We start from the raw sequence: 24,814 nt of genomic DNA on the forward strand, positions 1-24,814 counted from the left end.
CGAGCCTAGGCATGGTGCTGCTGTTGACGGGGTCGCCGAGATTGTTGAGGAGGCGGATTGAGTGGTCTGGCTGAGAACCTCCGCTGGTAAGATGATTGAGGCCGATAGGGTCGAGTAGGCGGAGCCTTCTTTTTCGGCTTGATTAGGGTGTCCCACCTGGTCTCATGGGCCGAGAGTTTCTGGGTGGTGGAATCCAGTGACTCTCCAAAGAGTTCATCCCCGAGACAGGGGGCGTTGGCCAAACGATCCTGGTGGTTGATGTCCAGGTCGGAGACTCTGAGCCAGGCTAATCGACGCATGGCTACGGCCATGGCAGAGGCCCGAGAGGTGAGCTCGAAGGAGTCGTATATTGAGCGGACCATATATTTTCGCATCTGGAGAAGACCAGAGATGTGTTGTTGGAATAACGGGACCTTGCGCTCAGGAAGGTACTTCTGGAGGGCAGACAGTTGTTGGACCAAATGTTTCAGATAGAAAGAAAAATGGAAGGAATAGTTGTTTGCCCTGTTGGCAAGCATGGCATTCTGGTAAAGCCTCTTGCCAAACTTGTCCATGGTCTTACCTTCTCTGCCAGGAGGGGTAGAGGCATAGACACTGGAGCCCTGAGTCTTTTTTAAGGTGGATTCCACCAGAAGGGACTCATGGGGCAATTGAGATTTGTCGAATCCAGGAATAGGAATGACACGGTAAAGGTTGTCCAGTTTACGGGGGGCTCCCGGTACCGTGAGGGGATTTTCCAAGTTTTTATAGAACGTTTCCCGTAGGATGTCATGCACGGGAAGCTTGAGGAACTCCTTAGGAGGTTGCTCAAAGTCTAAGGCCTCTAGAAAGGCCTGAGACTTTTTTGAGTCAGATTCTAGAGGAAGTGACAGGGCAGCAGACATTTCTCTCAGAAATTTAGAAAAAGAGGACTGCTCTGGTTTGGAGGTGGCATCGGGTGCCGATGGTTCCTCATCAGATGAGGAGGGATCCTCCTCGGTACCGAGAGGAGTGTCCTCCCATAAGTCAGGGTCCCTGACCTCTGGTGCATGTCGAGACACCGGGGTGGAGGGCGCGGTATGGCGAGTCTTGGACAAAGACTTTCCAGAGCGCACCGAAACGGTACCAGGGGAGGACGACCGGCGTCTATCTCGGTCCCGAGAAGAGTGCCGTACCGCCTGGTGCCGAGGAGGATCCAATGTGGCCTGAGAATGAACCACTGGATCGCCATGAAGTTGTTGGGCCGAAAGGATCGGCATGGAGGTGTTCACCGGTACCGAAGGGGTGGACACCGGGGGCTCGGTACGGGGCTCGGGCCGGTCTGGTACCGGAAGGAGCGGTGCCAGGATAGTGGGCAACAGTTGTTCGAGTTGTTTCTTCAACTGCTCCTGGAGTTGAGCCTTTAAGATGGCCGAGATACGGTCATCGAGGGGTGGCATCGGAACCGCTTTCTTTTTCTTCGGTTCCTTAGATGCCGCTCCACGCCCCGGCGATGAGGAGGCCGATGATGAGGCGCTCACCGAGATCGGGGCGGAGCGTTTGCGGGACCGGTGCGATGCCGGTAAGGACGGTGTCGCCACCGTAGCTGGAGGGCGCTCGAGGGAAGAGGAAGGCTTCTTAGCCGGCTTACCTGGCGCCAGCGGCGCCGATGCGGGGTCGGTCGGTGTCGAGGTCGACGGTGCCGATTTTTGAGGTACCGCCGTTGAAGGTGAGGAGTCCATCGCCGACTCGGTACCGAAGAGAAGAGTTTGTTGGATTCTTCGGTTTTTAAGAGTTCTCTTTTTAAGAGTGGCACAGCGGGTGCAGGAATCCGCCCGATGCTCCGGACCCAGACACTGCAAACACCAATTGTGTGGGTCAGTTAAGGAGATCGGGCGTGCACACCGCTGGCACTTCTTAAAACCGACCTGCGGGGGCATGAAGGGGAAGATAGCCTCCGCAAAATCGAAGCCCGAGGCCTGTATACTGGCAACAGGCCCCGCCGGGGCAAAACGAAAGAAAAAAGGGAAAAAGCAAAGTTTTTTGTTTTTTTTTTTTGCAAATCAAAGAAAAAATAAACCCGAAGGTAAAGAAAGAAAAAATAAGGAAAAAAGCGCGAGCGGGAAGGCAAAAAAGTGGTTTCAACGGCCGTTGAAAAAACACACGCGTCTTCTTCGCTCCGCGGAAACGAAGAAACTGGGGACCACGCACTCCTCCGTCGGGCGGGAAGGCACTCGCGCACGCGCGGTGCGGCCAACTAGAAACTTCTAGTTAAAAAGGTCCGTACCGAGGGCTCCGTCGGTGAAGTCACCCATGTGTTAAGAATATGCTGCCTGCTTGTCCTGGGATAACTACCGTATTTTCACGCAAATAACACGCACCCGTATAAAACGCGCACACGTGTATAGCGCGCAGAAATCACGATGATAAGCACAAAAACTTTGGTATAACGCGCTCACGATTATACCGCGCATGCTGCCCGACTCTCCGTTCACCCCCCTGACTTCCGTGCATTGCCCCGCCTCTCCGTGCGCTGTCCCGACTCTCCGTTCACCCCCCCCTGACTTCCGTGCACTGCCCCGACTTTCCGTGCGCTGTCCCGACTCTCCGTTCACCCCCCCCTGACTTCCGTGCACTGCCCTGAATTTCCGTGCGCTGTCCCGACTCTCCGTTCACCCCCCCCTGACTTCCGTGCACTGCCCCGACTTTCCGTGCGCTGTCCCGACTCTCCGTTCACCCCCCCCCCTGACTTCCGTGCACTGCCCCGCCTCTCCGTGCGCTGTCCCGACTCTCCGTTCACCCCCCCCTGACTTCCGTGCACTGTCCCCCCTTGAAGGTCTGTCCCCATCCTGAAAGCCTGATGCCCCCCCCGACGTCCGATACATCCCTCCCCCCGAAGGACCGCCGACTCCCCAACAATATCGGGCCAGGAGGGAGCCCAAATCCTCCTGGCCACGGCGACCCCCTAACCCCACCCCGCACTACATTACGGGCAGGAGGGATCCCAGGCCCTCCTGCCCTCGACGCAAACCCCCCTCCCCCCAACGACCGCCCCCCCCCCCAAGAACCTCCGACCGCCCCCCCAGCCGACCCGCGACCCCCCCTGGCGACCCCCACGACCCCCCCACCCCCCTTCCCCGTACCTTTGGTAGTTGGGCCAGAAGGGAGCCCAAACCCTCCTGGCCACGGCGACCCCCTAACCCCACCCCGCACTACATTACGGGCAGGAGGGATCCCAGGCCCTCCTGCCCTCGACGCAAACCCCCTTCCCCCCCAACGACCGCCCCCCCCAAGAACCTCCGACCGCTCCCCCAGCCGACCCGCGACCCCCCTGGCGACCCCCACGACCCCCCCACCCCCCTTCCCCGTACCTTTGGTAGTTGGCCGGACAGACGGGAGCCAAACCCGCCTGTCCGGCAGGCAGCCAACGAAGGAATGAGGCCGGATTGGCCCATCCGTCCTAAAGCTCCGCCTACTGGTGGGGCCTAAGGCGCGTGGGCCAATCAGAATAGGCCCTGGAGCCTTAGGTCCCACCTGGGGGCGCGGCCTGAGGCACATGGTCGGGTTGGGCCCATGTGCCTCAGGCCGCGCCCCCAGGTGGGACCTAAGGCTCCAGGGCCTATTCTGATTGGCCCACGCGCCTTAGGCCCCACCAGTAGGCGGAGCTTTAGGACGGATGGGCCAATCCGGCCTCATTCCTTCGTTGGCTGCCTGCCGGACAGGCGGGTTTGGCTCCCGTCTGTCCGGCCAACTTCCAAAGGTACGGGGAAGGGGGGTGGGGGGGTCGTGGGGGTCGGCCAGGGGGGTCGCGGGTCGGCTGGGGGGGCGGTCGGAGGTTCTTGGGGGGGGGGACGGTCGTTGGGGGGGAGGGGGGTTTGCGTCGAGGGCAGGAGGGCCTGGGATCCCTCCTGCCCGTAATGTAGTGCGGGGTGGGGTTAGGGGGTCGCCGTGGCCAGGAGGGTTTGGGCTCCCTTCTGGCCCGATATTGTCGGGAAGTCGGCGGTCCTTCGGGGTGGGGGTGCGAGTGGTCCTGCCGGGGGGGGGGATGTATCGGACGTCGGGGAGTCGGCCGGGCAAGAGGGCTTGGGCTCCCTCTTGCTCCGATCGTGGATGCGGGTGCGGGTGGGAGCGCGTGCGAGTGGTCGTTCGGGGTGGGGGTGCGAGTGGTCCTGCTGGGGGGGTGAATCGGGCGTCGGGCGGGGTGGGAACTATGTTTGAAAACTTTCGTATACCGCGCTCACGCATATAACGCGCGAGGGGTATGCGCGGTAGGTAAAAACGCGTATAACGCGCGCGTTATATGCGTGAAAATACGGTAAGTATATACACAAGAATGAAATTTGGCTGACAGAAACCACTACATTTTCTGCAGTATAAAACCTGCCGTGCATATGTTACATTCAATGGTGACTGTTATACTACTATGGAAAAGTGACGTTACCCCTGTGGTGAGATAGAACCTCCAGTCAAAAACAAAATTAAAATCCATCTGTCCACACAAATCTTCAAAAGTAGCTAATGAACCATAAGACAAAATCTGGATTTCTAACATCCAATCCTACAACCAATATATAAACCTAGAAGGTCTCTCATAGATCTTTTAAGTTAGACGGTCTAACAGACTGAAGGGAAAAATACTGTAACTGGAGAAAAAATTAGCCATGTTAAAAGAAGAATGCTTTAAACATTTCAGCAGCTTTGTGATAGATTACAAAATTTGTGCTATTCTCTTGCCTAATGAGTTTTAGAATTTTATCATTGGTTTTTAAGAAGTACTTTATGTATCTTAATTCAAATAAACTGCATGGAATGGTTTTAATCAGATATGTGGTCTATAAACATTATAAAATAAAAATACTGTGTGAAAGATAAGAGTCACACTTAGAAGTCTTTTTACTAAGGTGTGCTAGTGCGCTAAATATTAACGCACGCTAAATGCTAACGCATCCATTATATCCTATGGACGCATTAGCATTTAGCGTGCGCTAAGATGCACTAGCGCGCCTTAGTAAAAGGACCCCTTAGACTGGCTACAGTCTACTTAACACACTCATTGGTTATGTGCATAACTCTAGCCATTTTGCAGATGAAAGTCAAAGTTATGCATAGAATCACCAGTACCACTATAATGCTTTTGTGCAGGGGTCCCCAAAGTCCCTCCTTGAGGGCCAAATCCAGTCAGGTTTTCAGGATTTCCCCAATGAATATGCATTGAAAGCAGTGCATGCACATAGATCTCATGCATATTCATTGGGGAAATCCTGAAAACCCGACTGGATTCGGCCCTCAAGGAGAGACTTTGGGGACCCCTGCTTTAGTGTTTTCCTTATAAATTCTGATATTTGCCAACATATTTAATCTGATGGGTTACCTTTGAAAGACAAAAAAAATGCATTTAGTCCAATAAAAAAAAGTATTATTTAATTTATTTTTCTATATAATGTATTACCTGTAATAAGTGGTAGGAAAAAGAGAAGAGAACCAACACACTTCCACTGAAAAATCACAAGAAAAACAATATAGAACAGGAGTGACCAAGTCAATAACCAGAGTTTAGGACAGGGGTAGGAAACTCCAGTCCTCGAGAGCCGTATTCCAGTCTGGTTTTCAGGATTTTCCCAATGAATATACATAAGATCTATTTGCATGCACTGCTTTCAATGCATATTCATTGGGGAAATCCTGAAAATCCGACTGGAATACGGCTCTCGAGGACCTGAGTGCTCTATCCCTGGTTTAGGAGAACAGTAAGCACCAGTTTTATTCAACTTGAGTGGTACTAAACTTCAGAGCTGGACCGTCCATTTTTCAGCTATGCAGTCTTCATCAGGGGCCCTTGACCAATCAATAGAAACTACAAGAAACCTATGTGAATCAATACAACCACTGGCAGCTTTTGATCATAAACCAGAGTATGCATAGTTTCCCCAGTGTACTCTGGGCTTATGATCAAAAAAAGTCACCTGTGATGGTACTGATTCACAAAAGTTTCTATTGACTGGTCAAGGACACCTGATGAAGGCTACTTAGCAGAAACACAAACTGTGTTGCGTCTAACTCTGAAGCTTGGTATTACTCAAGTTGAATAAAACTGGTGCTTACTGCTCTTCTGATCTCTGGTCATTGATTTGGACACCCCCACTCTTTGTTGTTTTTCCTGCCATCTATGCAGAGTCATCCCAAGGGCTTTTACGAGTGCCAGCAGTTTGGCTGCTCAGTGTCCAAAGGGGCACAAAGGAGCAAAAGAACAAAAAAGCTCCCCATCACTGTCTCCCAATAGTGGCCATGGTGCTGTGGGCGGAGCAAGGGGTGCTAGGAGACAAGTCACACAGGGTGTGATTCCAGCTTGAGACAATGCACCATTTCACACACAAATGCTTTAATCACCCTTAAACAGATTAGTTGCAGCAGCTTAAAAAAATAAAGCCTACTCCAGGAGAAATATAAACTATGAAAAGCATTAGAATAAGAACACATCTGAAAGACAGCGGGGTGTGTGGCCAAGATGGCAGCGAGTGATGAGTGTTAGTCCGGAGTACTTTCCTCTTTGCAGCGATATCCTCCAACGATGCCTCACACTAAGTGCAAAGGTGCGGTCCAGTCGGGACCCTCACCGGCGGATGCTTCGACGCCATTGCGCCAGTTGACACTGGACTTCACCACCAGGACTACTATGATTTCTGGAGAGCGAGGCTTGCTAGCGTTGGTGCCTGGGGATATGGCGGCCGCACTGGAGCCGGAAGTTTCTCTGTCGCCTCCGGATCCGAATGTTCTTCCGTATCCTGCGAGTGTGATACCCAACTTGCAAAGTGAGCCCGATGCCGAGGTGGCTACGGGGAGGCCTTTGCTGAGGGAGGTCGAGTAGACATAGAACTCACAGAGAAGGCGAGATCACTTGGCATGGCAGGTTCTGCTACAAACCAAACGAAGGTAACTCTGATGAACGTCTGGAAAATGCTCCATAAAATGGACGGAACAGTTCAAAAGTCTGCCCAAGAAACAACGGACTTGATAAGGAAAGTAGATACTCTATCTAAGATTGTTGAAAAATCTAAGTTGGATAATGAGATTAAATTCACTGGACTGAATGAAGACATAAATACTTTAAAATCAACAGTAGATGCTTTGGTCAAGGATAAACTATTGGTGCATAGAAAAATAGAGCAAATAGAAAATTTCAACAAAAGGCTTAATCTTAGACTGTTAAATATCCCAAGGTCACCAGAAATTTCACCAGTGGAACTATTTAGAAAGTACTTAATACAAAATCTTGGCTATGCTCCTGAGGCTATACCTCCCTTAAATAAAATTTATTATTTGTCTGATTCTAAAAAGTCAGGGGGCAAACCAGGAACTGAGAATCAAATACAACAACATATGATGGACTTGGGCAATATATCAAAAATTCTGGAATCAACAATATCTACAATTAAAGACAGGGCCACTCTGCTTATCTCCTTTATTTTTCAGCAAGATTTGAACTCTGCCTTAAAATTATACTTCCGAAAATCACAAATTTTCTTTTTTGGGCAATGAATATGGATATTCCCTGATGTGAACAAAGAAACTCAGGAAAGAAGGAAACTTTTTTTTGTAATGAGGCAAGAAACTAAAGATATTGGAGCGACTTTTCAATTGATGTACCCCTGCAAATGCTTCATTAAATATGCAGGGAATAAATATCCTTTTTTTTTTTCCAGACCATTTGCGGTCTTTTCTGGACTTAAAGAAGATCTCCAGAGGATAATTGGAAGTATAGTTGATAGTAGCCCACCGCTAAGCCTTTAGTATTATATTATTTTATGTTACTTCTAAATAAAGTTAGTCCCTTCTATGTGACCACTCCCTCCACAGATTGTTGAGGTCTAAGAAGGATAGAATTTCTTTTCTTATGTCTTATTAATTTTTGAGAGTTAATTATAACTGGTTACTTTTCATTTTTCCTATCCAAGTTGTAATAATTGTATGTTAATTCAAATTCAATAAAACATGAAAGTTTAAAAAAAAAGAGTAAGAACACATGTGAGGCTAGCAATCCAAATCTCACCTTTCTTGAAAGGGTAAGTAGTAACTCTTAACTATAAAAGTTATAAATATTGAAAAACCTACATGATTAATGTTCTGGAACATACCTCAAGTCAAATATTTAATTTTGACTTTTTTGACTTTTGTTGGGGATTATATAACTACTGACTCATAGGAGGTAATTCTGTAACTCAGAACCCCAATTTAGGTGCTATAACGGGCACTTTTAGAAGACTATACAGCACCAGGTGCCAGTATGTCCAACCACATGGCAATCACAGCCATTATACCCAGACCTGCCCATCTATCCAAACCAACTGTGGCCTGGGACTTCAGTGATCCTCCATCCCTCCTGCAGGCTCTCATGGAATACTTAGTTGCTAAACTCTCATATGCATCAGTGTATATGGTAAGTGGAGAGAATCCATATTTTTGTAAGATCATTACAGTGGTGTGTTACATAAGAATAGCCTTACTGGGTCAGACCCATGGTCCATCAAGCCCAGTAGCCAATTCTCACGGTGGACAATCCAGGTCACTAGTACCTAGCCAAAACCCAAGGTGTAGCAATATTCCATGCTACCAATACAAGGTAAGCAGTGGCTTCTCCCATGTCTTTCTCAATAACAGACTATGGACTTTTCCTCCAGGAACTTGTCCAAACCTTTCTTAAAACCAGCTACGCTATCCACTCTTACCACATCCTCTGGCAATGCGTTACATTTAATAAGGATAGATTCCTGATTTGATCACAGTTAACTCTGTACTAAAAAATTAAACTCAAAAGGCACATTTTCATCAATACTGGACTTGAACTTACATTCCAAAAGATGTGAAATACTTATTTATTTATATTTGCTTAACATATTGCATACACCAAGGGCTGGCTTCTAAGCAGTTCACATAAAGCAAATCAGCTGCCAGGGGAGAGAAAAGGAGGCAGGGGTTAGCAGGGGATACAAGGCTACAGAGGTATGCTGATTAAACTTAGCATAAGAGAGTTCAAGTCAGAGGCAAGGAGGGAGTGAATTGCAAAGTTTTGGGCCAGCGTAATAACTAATTGTGATGACACAAGTGGAGGGGAAAAGAGATAATGGAAAAGAATAGAGGTCTTGTCAAAAGAGTGAGAGAAAGATAAACACTAAATTAACCTGCACAGAACTGTGGTTGAGCCCAAACAGCACTGTTATGACTCTTTGTTTTTCAAAAGGTGGCACCTGGATAACATGCATGGTACAATATTTAACAGCCATAAGCAGCAGTAATGGGATTATATTGAGCTTCTAAGAAGGTTAAGTGGCCTACACAGAGAGATCATAGTTAAAATTCAAACTTCAAATAGCATAAGGCTGCCAAATATTTTTTTTTCCTAAAAAAAAAAGAAAAAAAAAGCACCATCAGCCTCGGTGACTGGGGAGATTATTAAAAACTTGGTAATAAAGAGGAGCTGTATGTTGGCTTAAGTACTGGCCTTGTAATAAGCAAAGCCGAAGATAGCAGAACCTGAAATGGCCATATTATAAGAAATGTTAGAAAGGATTAGCATAACAGATTTTGTGTATATTTGGGACAGGTATGGGGGAGCAACAGTAGGGAAAGTTATTAAAATACCATGGATGGAAAATGGGGGAGGGGGTGACATATGGAAACTGTTCAAAATCTAAGATGGATAAAACTCAACTAGGCAGACTTGATGGTTCATTGCAGGCTTTATTTGCTCACAGAACAAAAGGAGACAGAAGACCTACACCAAAAGCCAAAGCAAACAGAGTAAGGATGGATCAAGAGTTTTCCACAAAACAAGGGAAAAAGAGGCAAAGTATCAATAAATCTTTAATTTAAAAAAAGTATAAAAGTTGATAACCATACAAAGACAAGGAGGCCTTACAAATTCCACAAAACAACATCCACCAGAGGATAAACACAGCAGCACAATTGAACAGATGGACCCAACACAGATCTGTGTTTGGGCATAACCACTTGCTTTGTAACTAATAAGTTGCGAAGCACCTCTGTAGTGACAGCAGAAAACACTAACATCAGCAACAACACAGCTTGTGACAGTCAGTTGCAAGGGGCAGGCATGAGTAGTGTTCATTCCTGCTTTCAATGAGGCCACTAGACCACCAGGGCTTCCTAAGGAAGGCCTGGGGAGGGCCTATGGATGGAATAGTGGAGGAGATAGATCACTTGTGGGTAGGGGATTGATTTTCAGGTTTCAGTGCCAAATCCAAAAGCAAGATTCGGCCAGATTCTACAGCACTTACCTATGTTAAATCCAAAATAATACAGCTCTTCTTCCCTCCCCCCTCCCCCCCCAAAAATAGTATTTTTACAAATGGGTTGTCCCACTACAGTACATGTGTATTTTTCATAGACCTATAACATTTTACAAAGAAACTCTACATTCAGCAAGCCTTTTGCAAAAACTGTCACAGAATTATGAGCACATTGTTTAATTTGGAAATGACACATCCATGCCATCCTTTGCAAAATGGGACTTTTATTCTCTATCCAGTAAGGGTCCACTCATGCTTTTTTTGTATGACCAAGGTGAGGTATTCAGCTAGGATGTTGTTTCTATATATAACTCAGCAACAAACCGTCCAGATACCTGTGGTGGTCGGTATATCAAGCCATATCAACAATCCTTGTTTTCTTTTACTGAGAAGTGGATGGGTGTTTTAGGGCTTTGTGTAATATTTGGACTGCTGCCATTTCATAAGGAGTGTATGGTACTACAGCTGTGTAATTTTTTAATGTATTTTGTTATTAGAGTTGTGTGTTAATTAAGCAGAATTAAAGATTTGGGGGTTCACTTTCAAAAAAAGACAGCATAAACCTGCACTTGGACTTCTTACAAGTTTTCTTATAGGTCAAAACATCCAAGTGGCCATTTTTTAAACTGACTTTCTAGACCAGTGGTTCCCAACCTTGTTCTGGAGGACCACCAGGCAGTCGGGTTTTCAGGAATATCCCTAATGAATATGCATGGAGCAGCTCTGCATGCCTGGCACCTCCATTATATGCATATCTTTCTCATGCATATTCATTAGGGCTATCCTGAAAACCTGACTGCCTGGGCAAGCCAGGCAGCAATTGGCTGGCCCAGAACTTCCTCTCCGATGTTAGAATTGACATCGGGAAGAAGGTTTCAGGGCGGCAAGCAGCGGCAGTGGACCGGGGGAGGAGGGGTTGAATTGGCGCTGGAGGGAGGTAAGAGAGGCTGGCAAGCAGCAGTGGCTGCGGACCCAGCGGGGGTGGAAGGGTGGTGTTTGAATCGGGCGCTGGAGGGAGACTGGTTTTGCTGCGGCAGGGAGAAAGAGAGGGAGGGAGGCTGGTTGGTTTTTGCACAGCAGGGAGGGAGGGAGGTAGGCAGGCTAGCTTTGGCGCAGGAGGGAGGGAGGTAGGCAGGCAGGCTGGCTTCAGGGGAGGGGGTGGGACAAAGGCTGGAAGGTAGTGGGGGGGCATAGGAAGGAGGTACTGTGGCACTAAGGACATGGGAAGGAGGCACTGGGGGCACTAAGGACATAGAAAGGAGGCAATGGGGGCACTAAGGACATAGGAAGGAAGGAGGGAGGGAATAGAAAGGGACAATTGTTGGGCCTGAGTGCAGAAAGAAAGAAATGAAAGAAAGGATGCACAGTCAGAAGAAAACACAACCAGAGACTCATGAAATCACCAGACAGCAAAGGTAGAAAAAATGATTTTATTTTCAATTTAGTGATCAAAATGTGTCAGTTTTGAGAATTTATATCTGCTGTCTATATTTTGCACTATATTTGTCTATTTTTCTATAGTTACTGAGGTGACAATGCATATTTTAAAGTCATCTGCCTTGACATCTTTGAAACCCCCCCAAGTACAAATGATAATTAACATTTTCTCTGCTTATAGTGTGCTGGAGGGAGGTAAGAGAGGCTGGCAAGCAGCAGTGGCTGCGGACCCAGCGGGGGGCGGGGGGGGGTGTTTGAATCGGGCGCTGGAGGGAGACTGGCTTTGGCGCGGCAGGGAAGGAGGGAGGCAGGCTGGCTGGCTTTGGCACAGCAGAGAGGGAGGGAGGGAGCTAGGCAGGCAGACTGGCTTCAGGGGAGAGGGTGGGACAAAGGCTGGAAGGCAATGGGGGGCATAGGAAGGAGGCACTGGGGCACTAAGGACATGGGAAGGAGGCACTGAGGACATGGGAAGGAGGAACTGAGGGAACTAAGGACATAGGAAGGGGCGCTAAGGACATGGGAAGGAGGAACTGAGGGCACTAAGGACATAGGAAGGGGCACTAAGGACATGGGAAGGAGGAATTGAGGGCACTAAGGACATAGGAATGCTTGAGTACCTGAATAAATTCATGTAAACCGTTCTGAGCTCTCCTGGGAGAACGGTATAGAAAATTAAATTTTTTTTAAAAAAAAAAGGAAGGAGGCAATGGGGGCACTAAGGACATGGGAAGGAGGCACTAAGGACATAGGAAGGAAGGAGGGAGGGAATAGAAAGGGACAATTGTTGGGCCTGAGTGCAGAAAGAAATAAATGAAAGAAAGGATGCACAGTCAGAAGGAAACACAACCAGAGACTCATGAAATCACCAGACAGCAAAGGTAGAAAAAATGATTTTATTTTCAATTTAGTGATCAAAATGTGTCAGTTTTGAGAATTTATATCTGCTGTCTATATTTTGCACTATATTTGTCTATTTTTCTATAGTTACTGAGGTGACATTGCATATTTTAAAGTCATCTGCCTTGACATCTTTGAAACCCCCCCAATATAAATGATAATTAACATTTTCTCTGCGTATAGTATGCTTTTTTATTTTTTTATTTTATGCTTACCATTATAAATTAATAAGATATGTTTACATGAAAAATGAATGGAAGAAATTGGGGCAGAGCTAGGGTGAGATTGGGGCGGGGCTGACAATTAATAGATGTCCCGTTTTGATGAAAAAAATAAATGGTCACGTAATATATACAGTAAGCAAGTTATGGTGAGATTTTTAAAGTGACATTCACAGTAGTACCCCCTAAAGTGATCTGCTGAGGTGTCTGTGTGGCCAGTTTGCTAAGAATGCTGGATACTTGGATGTCCCAATAGCTTGTTTTTGTGCATTTTTCATTTAGTAATATAGTAGATGATGGCAGATAAAGACCCGAATGGTCCATCCAGTCTGCCCAACCTGATTCAATTTAAATTTATTTTTTTATTTTTTTCTTCTTTGCTATTTCTGGGCAAGAATTCAAAGCTCTACCCGGTACTGTGCTTGGGTTCCTACTGCCGAAATCTCTGTTAAAACCTACTCCAGCCCATCTACACCCTCCCAGCCATTGAAGCCCTCCCCAGCCCATTCTCCACCAAATGGCCATATACAGACACAGACCGTGCAAGTCTGCCCAGTACTGGCCTTAGTTCAATTTTTAATATTATTATTTGGACATCTTTGTATTCCAGTGTATCACAAACTGTGCAAAGAGGAGAGACGATGGTGATGGCCGACTACCTACAGGATGTGCCTCTCATGGCAAGAGACACGTCCTGTAGGCAGTCAGCCAGCACCAGTGCCTCTCCTCCCAGGTTTAGCAAGCTCAGGGCCCTGTCTTGAGGGCCTCCGCACATGCACAGATGTCAAAATGATGATGTCACACATGCGCATGATGTCATTACGTTAACGTCTGCACATGTCCAAAGGCCCTCCAGCTGCGGCTCTAAGTTTAGTGTGCTGCGGCTTTAAAACGACACCCTATTATATTAGAAAATTTCCAAATACGATAGACGTACTAAGGGCCAAACCGTCTCAGGTCATTTAAAACAAAAATAGAAGTATTGTTTTGAATTTCTTTCCCAAAACGTTCAAACTCAGACTTAGACATCCTATCAAAAATGCCCCTTTTAAGTGTAAACAAAGTTAGAAATTAGCGGCGTGAACAGCAATGAGATTGGTTTGTTTCTGCGCACAGTGGCGTACCAAGTGGGGGTGGTCCACCCCGGGTGCAAGCCCTGAGGGAGTGCTCCCGGCCTTGAAGCCATTGACGTCCGGTTCTCCCCCCTGGCGTCTGGTGTCCGGATTCGCCCCCGCCCCGCCCCCCCCCCCCCCACCGTTTGCAGTGAAGAAGCAGCCTGCAGTGGGATCGCGATGCCAGCGATTCCTGCGCTGCTTTGGCGCTGCTTCCTCCGCCACGGTCCCGCCCCTCCTCTGACATCATGCTGCGGGCTGCTTCTCTACCGTAGGTGGTGCGGGGAGGCCAGGGGGATGAGCGGTCCTTCGGGGTCAGAGGAGGGGCGGGACCCTGGGGTGGTAGGAAAGGAGGGAGAGATGCTGGATGAAAGGGTAGTTGAGAAAAGGTGGATCTGTGGATGGAGACGAAAAAAAGGAAAGATGCCAGACCTCCGGGGGAGGGAAGGGAAACAGAAGGGGAGGACAGAGATAGAAGATGGATGGTTAGCATGAAGAAAGAAGGAGATCCTGGCAAGCAAGTTATCAGAAGACAACCAGAGCCTGGGACCAACAAGATCTGAATAAGGACCAGACAACAAAAGGTAGAAAAAATCATTTTAATTTCTGTTTTGTGATTACAATATGTCAGATTTGAAACGTGTATCCTGCCAGAGCTGGTGTTAGACCGCAAATGTGAGCTAGGATTTAACAGAGAGAGGAAAAGTCTTTTTTGTTTGTTTACACCAAAGTGCCAGTGTGGTTAGGAGAAGGCAAAGGGGATGAAGAGGCTATAAAAAGGGTGCAGAGGTTATAAAATAAACCCACCAGGATGTTTAAAAACAAAAAAAAAACACCCAATTGGGCAGGAAAATCGAATCGAATCGAAAAATCGATTCAATAGGCTGAATCGAATCAAATTTTTTTTCCTGAATCAGACAGCACTAGTTTGCGCTACTGTCTTAGACTTTAGGACCTGGGATTGGGGAGAGATGGCATCCTCAGTACTTTATAATGCAAGTGAAACGAGGATTTGGTCAGACTTTTGAAGGGTCTGCAGAAGAAAAATATTGTATAGGCTTGGGACATGAGACAGCAGGAAATGGGAACTTTTCTTCCTTCTATTTTTGTGCATGGCAAGGCTGAGGAAGTCAGAGAGTTCAGTTAAAATATGTGCTTTATAAGAAAATATAATAATATGTTTTATAAAGTTTATAAGCATTGCTGGCCTACCCGGTGAGGTGTTCCTAGTTGTGGTGGTGGTGGCAGCGTGTCAATGTGTTGAGAAGAGGTGGTCTGGGAAATTCTGCTGAGCAAACTCCGGGCCCATTTCCATTAGTACACTCCACTCAACTGGTTCACACACTGAGTGGGTCTTTAGGTGTTGTGCCTGGGTAGTTGTTTTGGGATCTCTTCCAGTGGTTTGTCAGTATCTCCTTGTGGTCCAAGGAAGGAAACTTTGTTAACCTTATCATTGACCTTCAGAATATGTTTGTAACAGCGCCGCTTGTGTGGCATTAGGCTATGTAGTGATCGAAAGAAAAAAAACCAGATCTTTCCACATTTTTGCACTATATGGTGAGTGTATGAGGAGATTCACATTTCCTGTACAGCTAAGTCCTTGTGAAGTTACCTTGTTCTTTCCATATTTGACATCTAGCAAGGTCTCTGTTTGGAAGGAAAGATCTAAGCTTAAAAATGAAGTGGCCAGAAGTTATGGTAAAAGCAGATAGCTTTGCTGGTTTTAAGAAAGGTTTGGACAAATTTCTGGAGGAAAAGTCCATAGTCTGTTATTAAGACATAGAAACATAGAAATAGACGGCAGATAAGGGCCACGGCCCATCAAGTCTGCCCACTCTAATGACCCTCCCTATTTATCTTTGCGGATAGATCCCACATGTCTATCCCATCTGGCCTTAAAATCTGGCACGCTGCTGGCCTCAATAACCTGGATTGGAAGACTATTCCAGCGATCAACTACCCTTTCAGTGAAGAAGAACTTCCTAGTGTCACCGTGCAGTTTCCCGCCCCTGATTTTCCACGGATGCCCCCTTGTTGTCGCGGGACCCTTGAAAAAGAAGATATCCTCTTCTACCTCGATGCGGCCCGTGAGATACTTGAATGTCTCGATCATATCTCCCCTCTCTCTACGTTCCTCGAGTGAGTAGAGCTGCAACTTCCCTAACCGCTCCTCGTATGGGAGCTCCTTGAGTCCCGAGACCATCCTGGTGGCCATTCTCTGGACCGATTCCAGTCTCAGCACATCCTTGCGGTAATGCGGCCTCCAGAATTGCACACAGTACTCCAGGTGCGGTCTCACTATGGATCTATACAGTGGCATAATGACTTCCGGTTTGCGGCTGACGAAACTCCTGCGTATGCAGCCTATGATTTGCCTTGCTTTGGAAGAAGCTTGCTCCACTTGGTTTGCAGATTTCATGTCTTCCCTGACAATCACCCCTAAGTCTCTTTCCGCTTCAGTTCTTGTCAAGATCTCGCCATTTAGGGTGTAAACCTTGCATGGATTTCGGCTCCCCAGGTGCATGACTTTGCATTTTTTGGCATTGAAACTGAGTTGCCAGGACCTAGACCAGCGCTCCAGTAGAAGTAGGTCATGCATCATATCGTCTGCCATTGAATTTTTGTCTGTTGTGCTTTTGCTCACTACATTGCTTAGTTTGGCATCATCGGTGAATAATGTTATTCTACCTCGGAGCCCTTCTGTCAAGTCTCTTATATAGATGTTGAACAAGATCGGGCCAAGGACGAAGCCCTGTGGCACACCACTTATCACCTCCGACATTTCGGAGGGGGTGCCATTCACCACTACCCTCTGAAGCCTACCTCCAAGCCAGTTCCCAACCCATTTGGTCAATGTGTCGCCCAATCCTAAAGAACTCATCTTGCTCAGCAACCTACGGTGTGGTACGCTGTCAAATGCTTTGCTGAAATCCAGGTAGACGATGTCCAGGGACTCACCAGCATCCAGCTTCTTCGTCACCCAGTCAAAGAAGCTGATCAGGTTGGATTAGCAGGATCTCCCTTTAGTAAATCCATGTTGGCGGGGATCCTGTAGATTCTCCTCGTCCATGATCCTGTCCAATTGGCGTTTGATTAGGGTTTCCATTAGTTTGCTCACTATTGATGTGAGGCTCACTGGTCTGTAATTTGCCATCTCCATCCTGGAGCCTTTTTTGTGGAGTGGAATGACGTTAGCCGTCTTCCAGTCCATCAGGACGTTACCTGTACTAAGGGGGAAGTGTCTGCTTGCCCTGGATCGGTAGCATGGAATGTTGCTACTCTTTGGGTTTTGACCAGGTACTAGTGACCTGGATTAGCTACCATGAGAATGGGCTACTGGGCATGATTGGTCTGACTCAGTTAGGCTATTCTTATGTTATGTTCTCATCTGTAGGGGCCTTTGTTTTCACTTCTTATTTTAATGTATTTTTTTCTGGGAACTTATCAGTGTTTTTTTATAATGGGAACAAAAATGGATGTGTGTGGAATTGGGGGTAACTAATTTCTTCAGCTAAATAATTCAATCCACCTCAACCAGACATAGGAGAACTCACGCACCATTCACACACCCTCCAACCAAAAACATTTTTTAAAAAAAACTGTTCGACAACATCCTAGCCATTCGAGCTGCAACACTCGACCCCCAACTCTACAACCTATTGACCTCGACCACAGACTACAAAACCTTCAAAAAAGAAATAAAAACCCTTCTATTCAAAAACACATAAAACCGAACTAACACAATCAGAACTGTCCCAAGCATCACCTGCAACTACTCAATATGTACTTCTAATGTCATGACAATTCAGATATAATTTATGTTATGTTATATTTGGAATAATGGTTACATATATGAGGTTCAATAAAAGAACATTTTCATTGCCTGTTTCTATTCTGACCATTTATTCTGTTTCATGGTTATTACAAAAAATATTTTTTACATGGAGGGGTCAAAACATGATGGGCATACATACCCTAGGTACGCCACTGTATGTGCACACTGATTAATTTTATTTTAGAAGCTACACTTAATATTAAATAAAATAATAGTAACTCCAGAGCATTTTGCCTTTCCTCCCAAAACAACTCCTACCATATTACAAGTGGGTAGGATTACATTAATACAACTTCAAAAACGAAAATAAAATTTAAAAAAAAGTTTCATTAAAAGCCACATACAGGGCTGAATGGCCAGAGCTAACTCTGTGATCCACTCCTATAATCCTCTTAACCCTCTTTTCTGGATCTTTCCTCCTTCAAGAGCCAACTCATAGCTTCCATGGAGCCAAGACCTCCCATGCTTACCTTTGCCAGACAGGTAGCGACTCCGATGCTTCCTGCTGTGTGTCTCCTGCAGCTCCTGAAGGAAACGGGACTCCGGGTTATTCCGAATCAGGAAGAAATCGGAGCCCGAGGCCTCCGTGGAACTGTCCACGCTGTCCTGATGCAGGCTCCGGCTGTAGCCGCTCCCGCTGCCCAACCCGTACGGAAGACCATCGTAGAGCTCGGTGAGCAGCCCGCTTACCAGGATCGAGGTCCGTCTACGCCCGGCCGCAGTGGCCTCAGGGAGACTGGAATCGGCGCTATCAGTGCTAAGCCTGCAGCTCTCCTCCTCCAGGACAGCAACCTCAACGGGGAAAGAGGCAGAAAACACGGCGCCTGCATGGCCACCACTTTCTAGCCAAGGGCTACCGGACACACCATCTCTGTCATCGTTCTCATCCTGCCCTGCGGCCGCTTCCCTGACTACATCGTCATGCAGAGAAACTTCCGCGAGCTCCATCTCGCCGGGATACAGAATCATGACTCCAAAACGTCCAGGGGCCAACAGTGCTGTAACTGCTGCCGCTGCGCCATGTGTGCAATTGCCCGGCGGCGGATCATCTGTCACCTGCAAGCACCCGCCTCCTCGGGAGAGAACGGATACACGCAATCCAAACCTCCGGCAAAGGGGGGAATAACCGAGATTTGTCGCTAATGTAAATCATAAAGAGACGGTCTTGTCTGAGCGACACCCCTCTGGGAACAATGGTATGCGCCCTTGACTTCTTATTGCAGGTGAGTCAGGTGGTTATTCCACTGTATAGAAAAGCAACAGGTTGTTTTCAGATTGAGCGTCAACCGGAAACTACCACAGCGAGAAGAAAGTGCCCAGAAAGCTTATTTTGCGCATTATTAAGTCTGTAGATCTGGGGCTGCAAACTCTATTCTGCAAAACTACAGGAAGGAAGTGTTTCTGTATCTTAGTGAAGCAGGGATAGAGATACCATCAGTGTTGCAGGATACTTTTTTATAATCCCACCCAATTACTTTGAAAACCAGCCCAATGTACAAAGGGGTGTTGAAAAGTTCTCAGCCCAACTAACTTCAGTTGGGACAGTCTCCAGCGAGGGCTATATACTGGTACTTAGGACTAGATTCACTAAGGAAACCGATCATGTCCCAACCACTTTGCAATCACTTAGCGACCCGACCTGATTCCCTAACCTTCCTCCCGATCCAATCCACGCATGCAAATGAGGGGGAACAGCATGCAAATATAGGCAGGCAGCGATTCATTTAAAAAAAAAAAAAAAATGAGGGACACCGACTGGGTTGGCCGATCAAAAAATAAGCGACTGCCGAGGACCAGTCACTCAGATCCTTTCCGACTGCCCTACTGTCTGCCCTGACTCTCCTCTTGCCCCCTGCTGTCTACCCCGACTCTCCTCTTGCCGCCCTGCTCTCTGCTGCAGACTCTCCTGCCCTTCCCCACAGTGCAAGCCCATGGTTTTAACCTGTGGGTTAAAACTACAGGCTCCTGAAGTAAAAACGTTTTGTTTTTTTAAATTTAAAAGCTCTGTAAGCATGCGCACAGACCATCTACAGGCAAAGAAGATGGTCTGTGCATGCGTCGGGATCACTGTTCAGCGATTCGTGTGGTCAGTTGGAGGCGTGATTCCGATCAACCCCATTTGCATGCGATCGCGTCATGAATCGGGCGGCCGGCAACCTCACGGATTGGATCACTAACAGATCAGATCCATGAGGTTACTGAATCTAGCCCTTAATCCAGTGAGTTTCCACTAGAGTTGTTGTTTTGTTTTGTTTTTAAAAAAATCTTTATTAATTTTCAATTTGAGAACAAATTGTATTAAAATATACATACAATTAAAGTCATAGACAGCAACTTACAGTAGATCAAAGAATACTACAAATTATTCCCTCCTCCCTCCTGCCCTAATTCGAGAACAAAAAGAAAGTGCAGTAATAATAATAATAATAATAACTTTATTCTTGTATACCGCATTACCATGGAAGTTCTATGCAGTTAACAGATGAAGAGATTGTACATTAACAGTTCGTTAATGTTACATTTACATTTTAGACAATGCATTTTCAGTCATATTACATTTACATTTTAGACGATAAATTTATCGAGAAGTTAATTTTTTGCATCTAGGTTATATATTCGGAGTAGTTACATTTGCTATAAGTTACATACAGTGGTGTTACAAATAGCAGTGTTACATATGGCGGTAAAGAGTCTGGGGGAGAGTCGAGGTCAGAGGAGGAGGAAGGATGAGAGAAGAAAAATCAGAGGAATTTGTCAAAAAGGTAGGTTTTAGTTAACTTCCTGAAAGTTTGATAGGGGGGGGGGAATTGGAGATGAGAGTGGAGAGGCATTTGTTCCATTTGCCCGCTTGGAATGCTAGGGATCGGTCGAGGAATTTTTTGTAGAGGCAGCCCTTTGGGGAGGGAAAGGAAAACAGATAGGTATTTCGAGTACGAGAGGGGCCTGCAATTTCAAGGTGCTCAGATAGGTAAATTGGTGAAGAGCCTGCTAAGGTTTTGAAGCAGAGGCAGGCGAATTTAAAGATGATTCTTGCCTCCACCGGCAGCCAGTGAAGTTTGGTGTAATAGGGGCTAACGTGGTCATATTTTTTGAGGCCGAAAATGAGGCGGATAGCAGCATTTTGTACTATTCTTAGACGTTTGATGGTGTTTTTATAGGCTCCCAGGTATATGATATTACAGTAGTCCAGAATGCTTAGGATTAATGCTTGGACCAGTAAACGGAAGGAGAGGTGGTCGAAGTGGTGTTTGATGGTGCGAAGTTTCCAGAGGGAACAGAAACATTTTTTGACCTGGGCACTGGTATGGTCTTCGAAGGTCAAGCTTCTATCTAGGATGACTCTGAGTATTTTTATGGTGGGGTTGATAGGATATTCTAGGCCGTTCAGTTTCAGGGAAGTGTTTGTTATTTTATGGGTAGGGCTTGCCAGGAAGATTTTGGTTTTTTCTGTGTTTAATTTTAATTTAAATTGCGAGGTCCATTGTTCTAACTTGGTGAGGATAGAGGAGGTGAGTTGTTCCGTCTGTTGAGTGAATGAAGTTAGGAGGATAATAATGGTGATGTCATCGGTGTATATGAATGATTTAAGGTTTAAATCGGCTAGTATCCGTGCTAGAGGAGCCAAGTAAATGTTGAAAAGGGAGGGGGATAATGGGGAGCCTTGTGGGACTCCGCAGGAATTACGCCATTGATGGGAGAAGGTTCCGTTGCTGTGGACCTGATAAGTACGGTTAGCTTGAGAACCAGTTAAGTACTTGGCCGGAAATGCCGATGGAGTCAAGGCAGCGGAGCATGATGTCGTGGTCGACCAGATCGAAAGCGCTGCTTAGGTCGAATTGGAGTACTAGGGCGCTTTTGCCCAGTGAGAATAGGTGGAGGAGGTAATTGGTTAGAGCAGCTAGGACCGTTTCTGTGCTGTGGTTTGAGCGGAAGCTGGATTGGGAATCATGAAGGATGTTGAACTTTTCTAGGTAGTTCATGAGGTCATGGTTAATGAGGCCTTCCATGAGTTTTTGGAAGAGTGGTATGTTGGCGATGGGTCTATAGTTAGCGGCGGAGAAGATGGGTTATTTGTTGTTTTTGAGGCGGGGGGTTACGAGAATGTGTCCGAGTTCAGTCGGGAAGAGACCAGTGGACAGGCATAGTGTGACCCAATTGAAGAGTTCGGCTTTGAATTGAGGGTGGGGGCGGATTTAATGATGGCAGGTGGGCAGTTGTCTAACAGGCAGTTGGTGTTGGCGTATTTTGAGAAGAGTTTGAGAAAAAGGCTCCAGTCTGGGCTTTCGAAGGAGCTCCAGGTCATGTCGGCCCTTGAACCTGTTGTGTCTATTGCTGGAAGGTTGAATATTGTCTCAGTGTTGGGAGTTGTAAGAGACAATTTTAAGGTTTGGATTTTGTTGGCAAAGTGGTCAGCTAAGATTGTTGCGGGGGGCGGGAGTTCTGAGCTGGACCGTTTGTGTGAATCGGTGTCTAGAAGGGAGTTAACTAATCTGAAAAGTGCTTAACTGTTTAGAGAAGGGGTGTTGATGAGTTGGGAGTAATATTTGCTGCGTTTTTCGACAATCAATTTTTTGTATTCGTTGACTTTTCGTCACCAGTTAAGTCTATCATAGTCGGTCCCTGATTTACGCCATGTTCTTTCTAGTTTCCTTACTTCGCGTTTTAAGGCTGAGAGATCCGCATCAAACCATTTGTTTGAGGGCCGAGGGGTTTTCTTGCGAAGTTTTAGGGGGGCGATGGTATTGAGGACTTGGTCGCTGAAGTTTTTCCAGTCAAGGTGGAAGTTGGGGTTGGGGTCGGAGTTAGGAATGAGGGTGTAATGTAACCAGAAATCTACTGGGTTGATTTTTTCTCTTGTCCAGGTCATTGTCTTTGTTTGGTTAGGTGTGTACTTCCTGTCTGGTTGTTTTTTGAACCAGGATAGTTCAAAATGACATAGGAGGTGGTCGGACCAAGGGGTATTAGACCAATTTTGTTTTGTGAGACTTATGTTGGGAGTAGTGGAGGAGTTAGAAAGGAAGGTGACCATGTCAAGCTGGTGTCCTTTATTGTGTGTTGTGGTAAGGGGAGGCTTGGTGAAGCCTATTGATGTGAGGAAGGAGTTTAGGTCTGCAACATTGGGGTTTTCTTCTTGCTCAAGATGAAGGTTGATGTCTCCTGCTAAGAGGTTGTGGGTGCCAGCTGCCGAGTTCGAGAGAAGGAATTCATAGTAGTCTTCTTTTGCTAGGTTCCATTTATTAGGAGGGATGTAAAATAGCGTGACGATGAGGTTATCAGTGAGGTCTGATAACCTCATTTAATATCATAAATCGCAATTACATTTGATCAAAGAATACTACAAAATATATTTCCCCCTCCCTTCCTCCCCCTTCCCTGGATGTGTGTGCAAATCAAATAGAAAATAAAGACATTATACAGTGGTGCCTCGCATAACGGACGCCTCGCACAGCGAACGCTGCGCACAACGAACTTTATGTCTTGATCCGTACAACGAACTTCGTTTCACACAACGAAGTCGCCCGAGCTGCATCCTTCCGCGCAGACACTGCGCTTAACTGCCCTCTCTCCGCCTGGTTCCCTCTTGCCCCCCCCCCCCCCCGACTCCCCGACACGATCGGGGCAAAAAGGATCCCAAGCCCTCTTGCCCCGCCGATTCCCCAACTCCCCACACAATATCGGGCCAGGAGGGAGCCCAAGTCCTCCTGGCCACGGCGACCCCCTAACCCCACCCTGCACTACATTACGGGCAGGAGGGATCCCAGGCCCTCCTGCCCTCGACGCAAACCCCCCCTCCCCCCAACGACCGCCCCCCCCAAGAACCTCCGACCGCCCCCCCCAGCCGACCCGCGACCCCCCTGGCCGACCCCCACGACACCCCCAACCCCCTTCCCCGTACCTTTCTGTAGTTGGCCGGACAGACGGGAGCCAAACCCGCCTGTCCGGCAGGCAGCCAACGACGGAATGAGGCCGGATTGGCCCATCCGTCCCAAAGCTCCGCCTACTGGTGGGGCCTAAGGCGCCTGGGCCAATCAGAATAGGCCCGGGAGCCTTAGGTCCCTCCTGGGGGCGGGGCCTGAGGCACATGGGCCCAACCCGACCATGTGCCTCAGGCCCTGCCCCCAGGAGGGACCTAAGGCTCCCGGGCCTATTCTGATTGGCCCAGGCGCCTTAGGCCCCACCAGTAGGCGGAGCTTTGGGACGGATGGGCCAATCCGGCCTCATTCCGTCGATGGCTGCCTGCCGGACAGGCGGGTTTGGCTCCCGTCTGTCCGGCCAACTACAGAAAGGTACGGGGAAGGGGGTTGGGGGTGTCGTGGGGGTCGGCCAGGGGGTCGCGGGTCGGCTGGGGGGGCGATCGGAGGTTCTTGGGGGGGGGCAGTCGTTGGGGGGGGGGGGGGTTTGCGTCGAGGGCAGGAGGGCCTGGGATCCCTCCTGCCCGTAATGTAGTGCAGGGTGGGTTAGGGGGTCGCCGTGGCCAGGAGGACTTGGGCTCCCTCCTGGCCCGATATTGTCGGGGAGTTGGGGAATCGGCGGGGCAAGAGGGCTTGGGCTCCCTTTTGCCCCGATCGTGTCGGGGAGTCGGGGGGGCAAGAGGGCTTGAGCTCCCTTTTGCCCCGATCGTGTCGGGGAGTCGGGGGGGCAAGAGGGCTTGAGCTCCCTCTTGCCCCGATCGTGTCGGGGAGTCGGGGGGGGGGCAAGAGGGCTTGAGCTCCCTCTTGCCCCGATCGTGTCGGGGAGTCGGGGGGGCAAGAGGGCTTGAGCTTCCTCTTGCCCCGATCGTGTCGGGGGTGCCAGGGACCACACGGAGTCACCCACCGTACCACCCGATTCGGGTAAGCGCAGGTATCGGTGGGTGGCTTATTTGCGGGGGGGTGCCTTATTTTACATTTTTTTCTAAAAAGGGGGGGCTGTCTTATTTGATGGCCCTGCCTTATCATCGGGGAAACACGGTAGAAAAAAAAAAAAAAATGAACAGTTAAGTCCCAGTTTTTGCCGCTGAGACTCTGCCCTCTCACTGTAAAATTAGACTCTACTTAGTCTGTCTTTAAA

General features: G+C 47.7%; 1 protein-coding gene across 4 annotated transcripts in view; it reads right to left on the reverse strand.

Moving 5' to 3' along the window:
- The window catches only part of TBC1D30 (TBC1 domain family member 30), a 185,369-nt gene extending 166,406 nt beyond the window's left edge, over positions 1–18,963 (reverse strand). The window contains exon 1 of one of the 4 annotated variants that reach the window (XM_033959126.1): positions 18,235–18,963. In XM_033959126.1, the coding sequence (XP_033815017.1) occupies positions 18,235–18,733 (499 nt within the window). In that variant the 5' untranslated portion in view covers positions 18,734–18,963. The remainder of the gene's footprint in view (positions 1–18,234) is intronic. The other 3 variants (XM_033959125.1, XM_033959127.1, XM_033959131.1) reach the window with 3 other exon arrangements.
- Positions 18,964–24,814: the final 5,851 nt, after the last annotated feature.

This window comes from Geotrypetes seraphini, chromosome 9 (assembly GCF_902459505.1).
Source record: "Geotrypetes seraphini chromosome 9, aGeoSer1.1, whole genome shotgun sequence".
Classification (NCBI taxonomy): domain Eukaryota; kingdom Metazoa; phylum Chordata; class Amphibia; order Gymnophiona; family Dermophiidae; genus Geotrypetes; species Geotrypetes seraphini.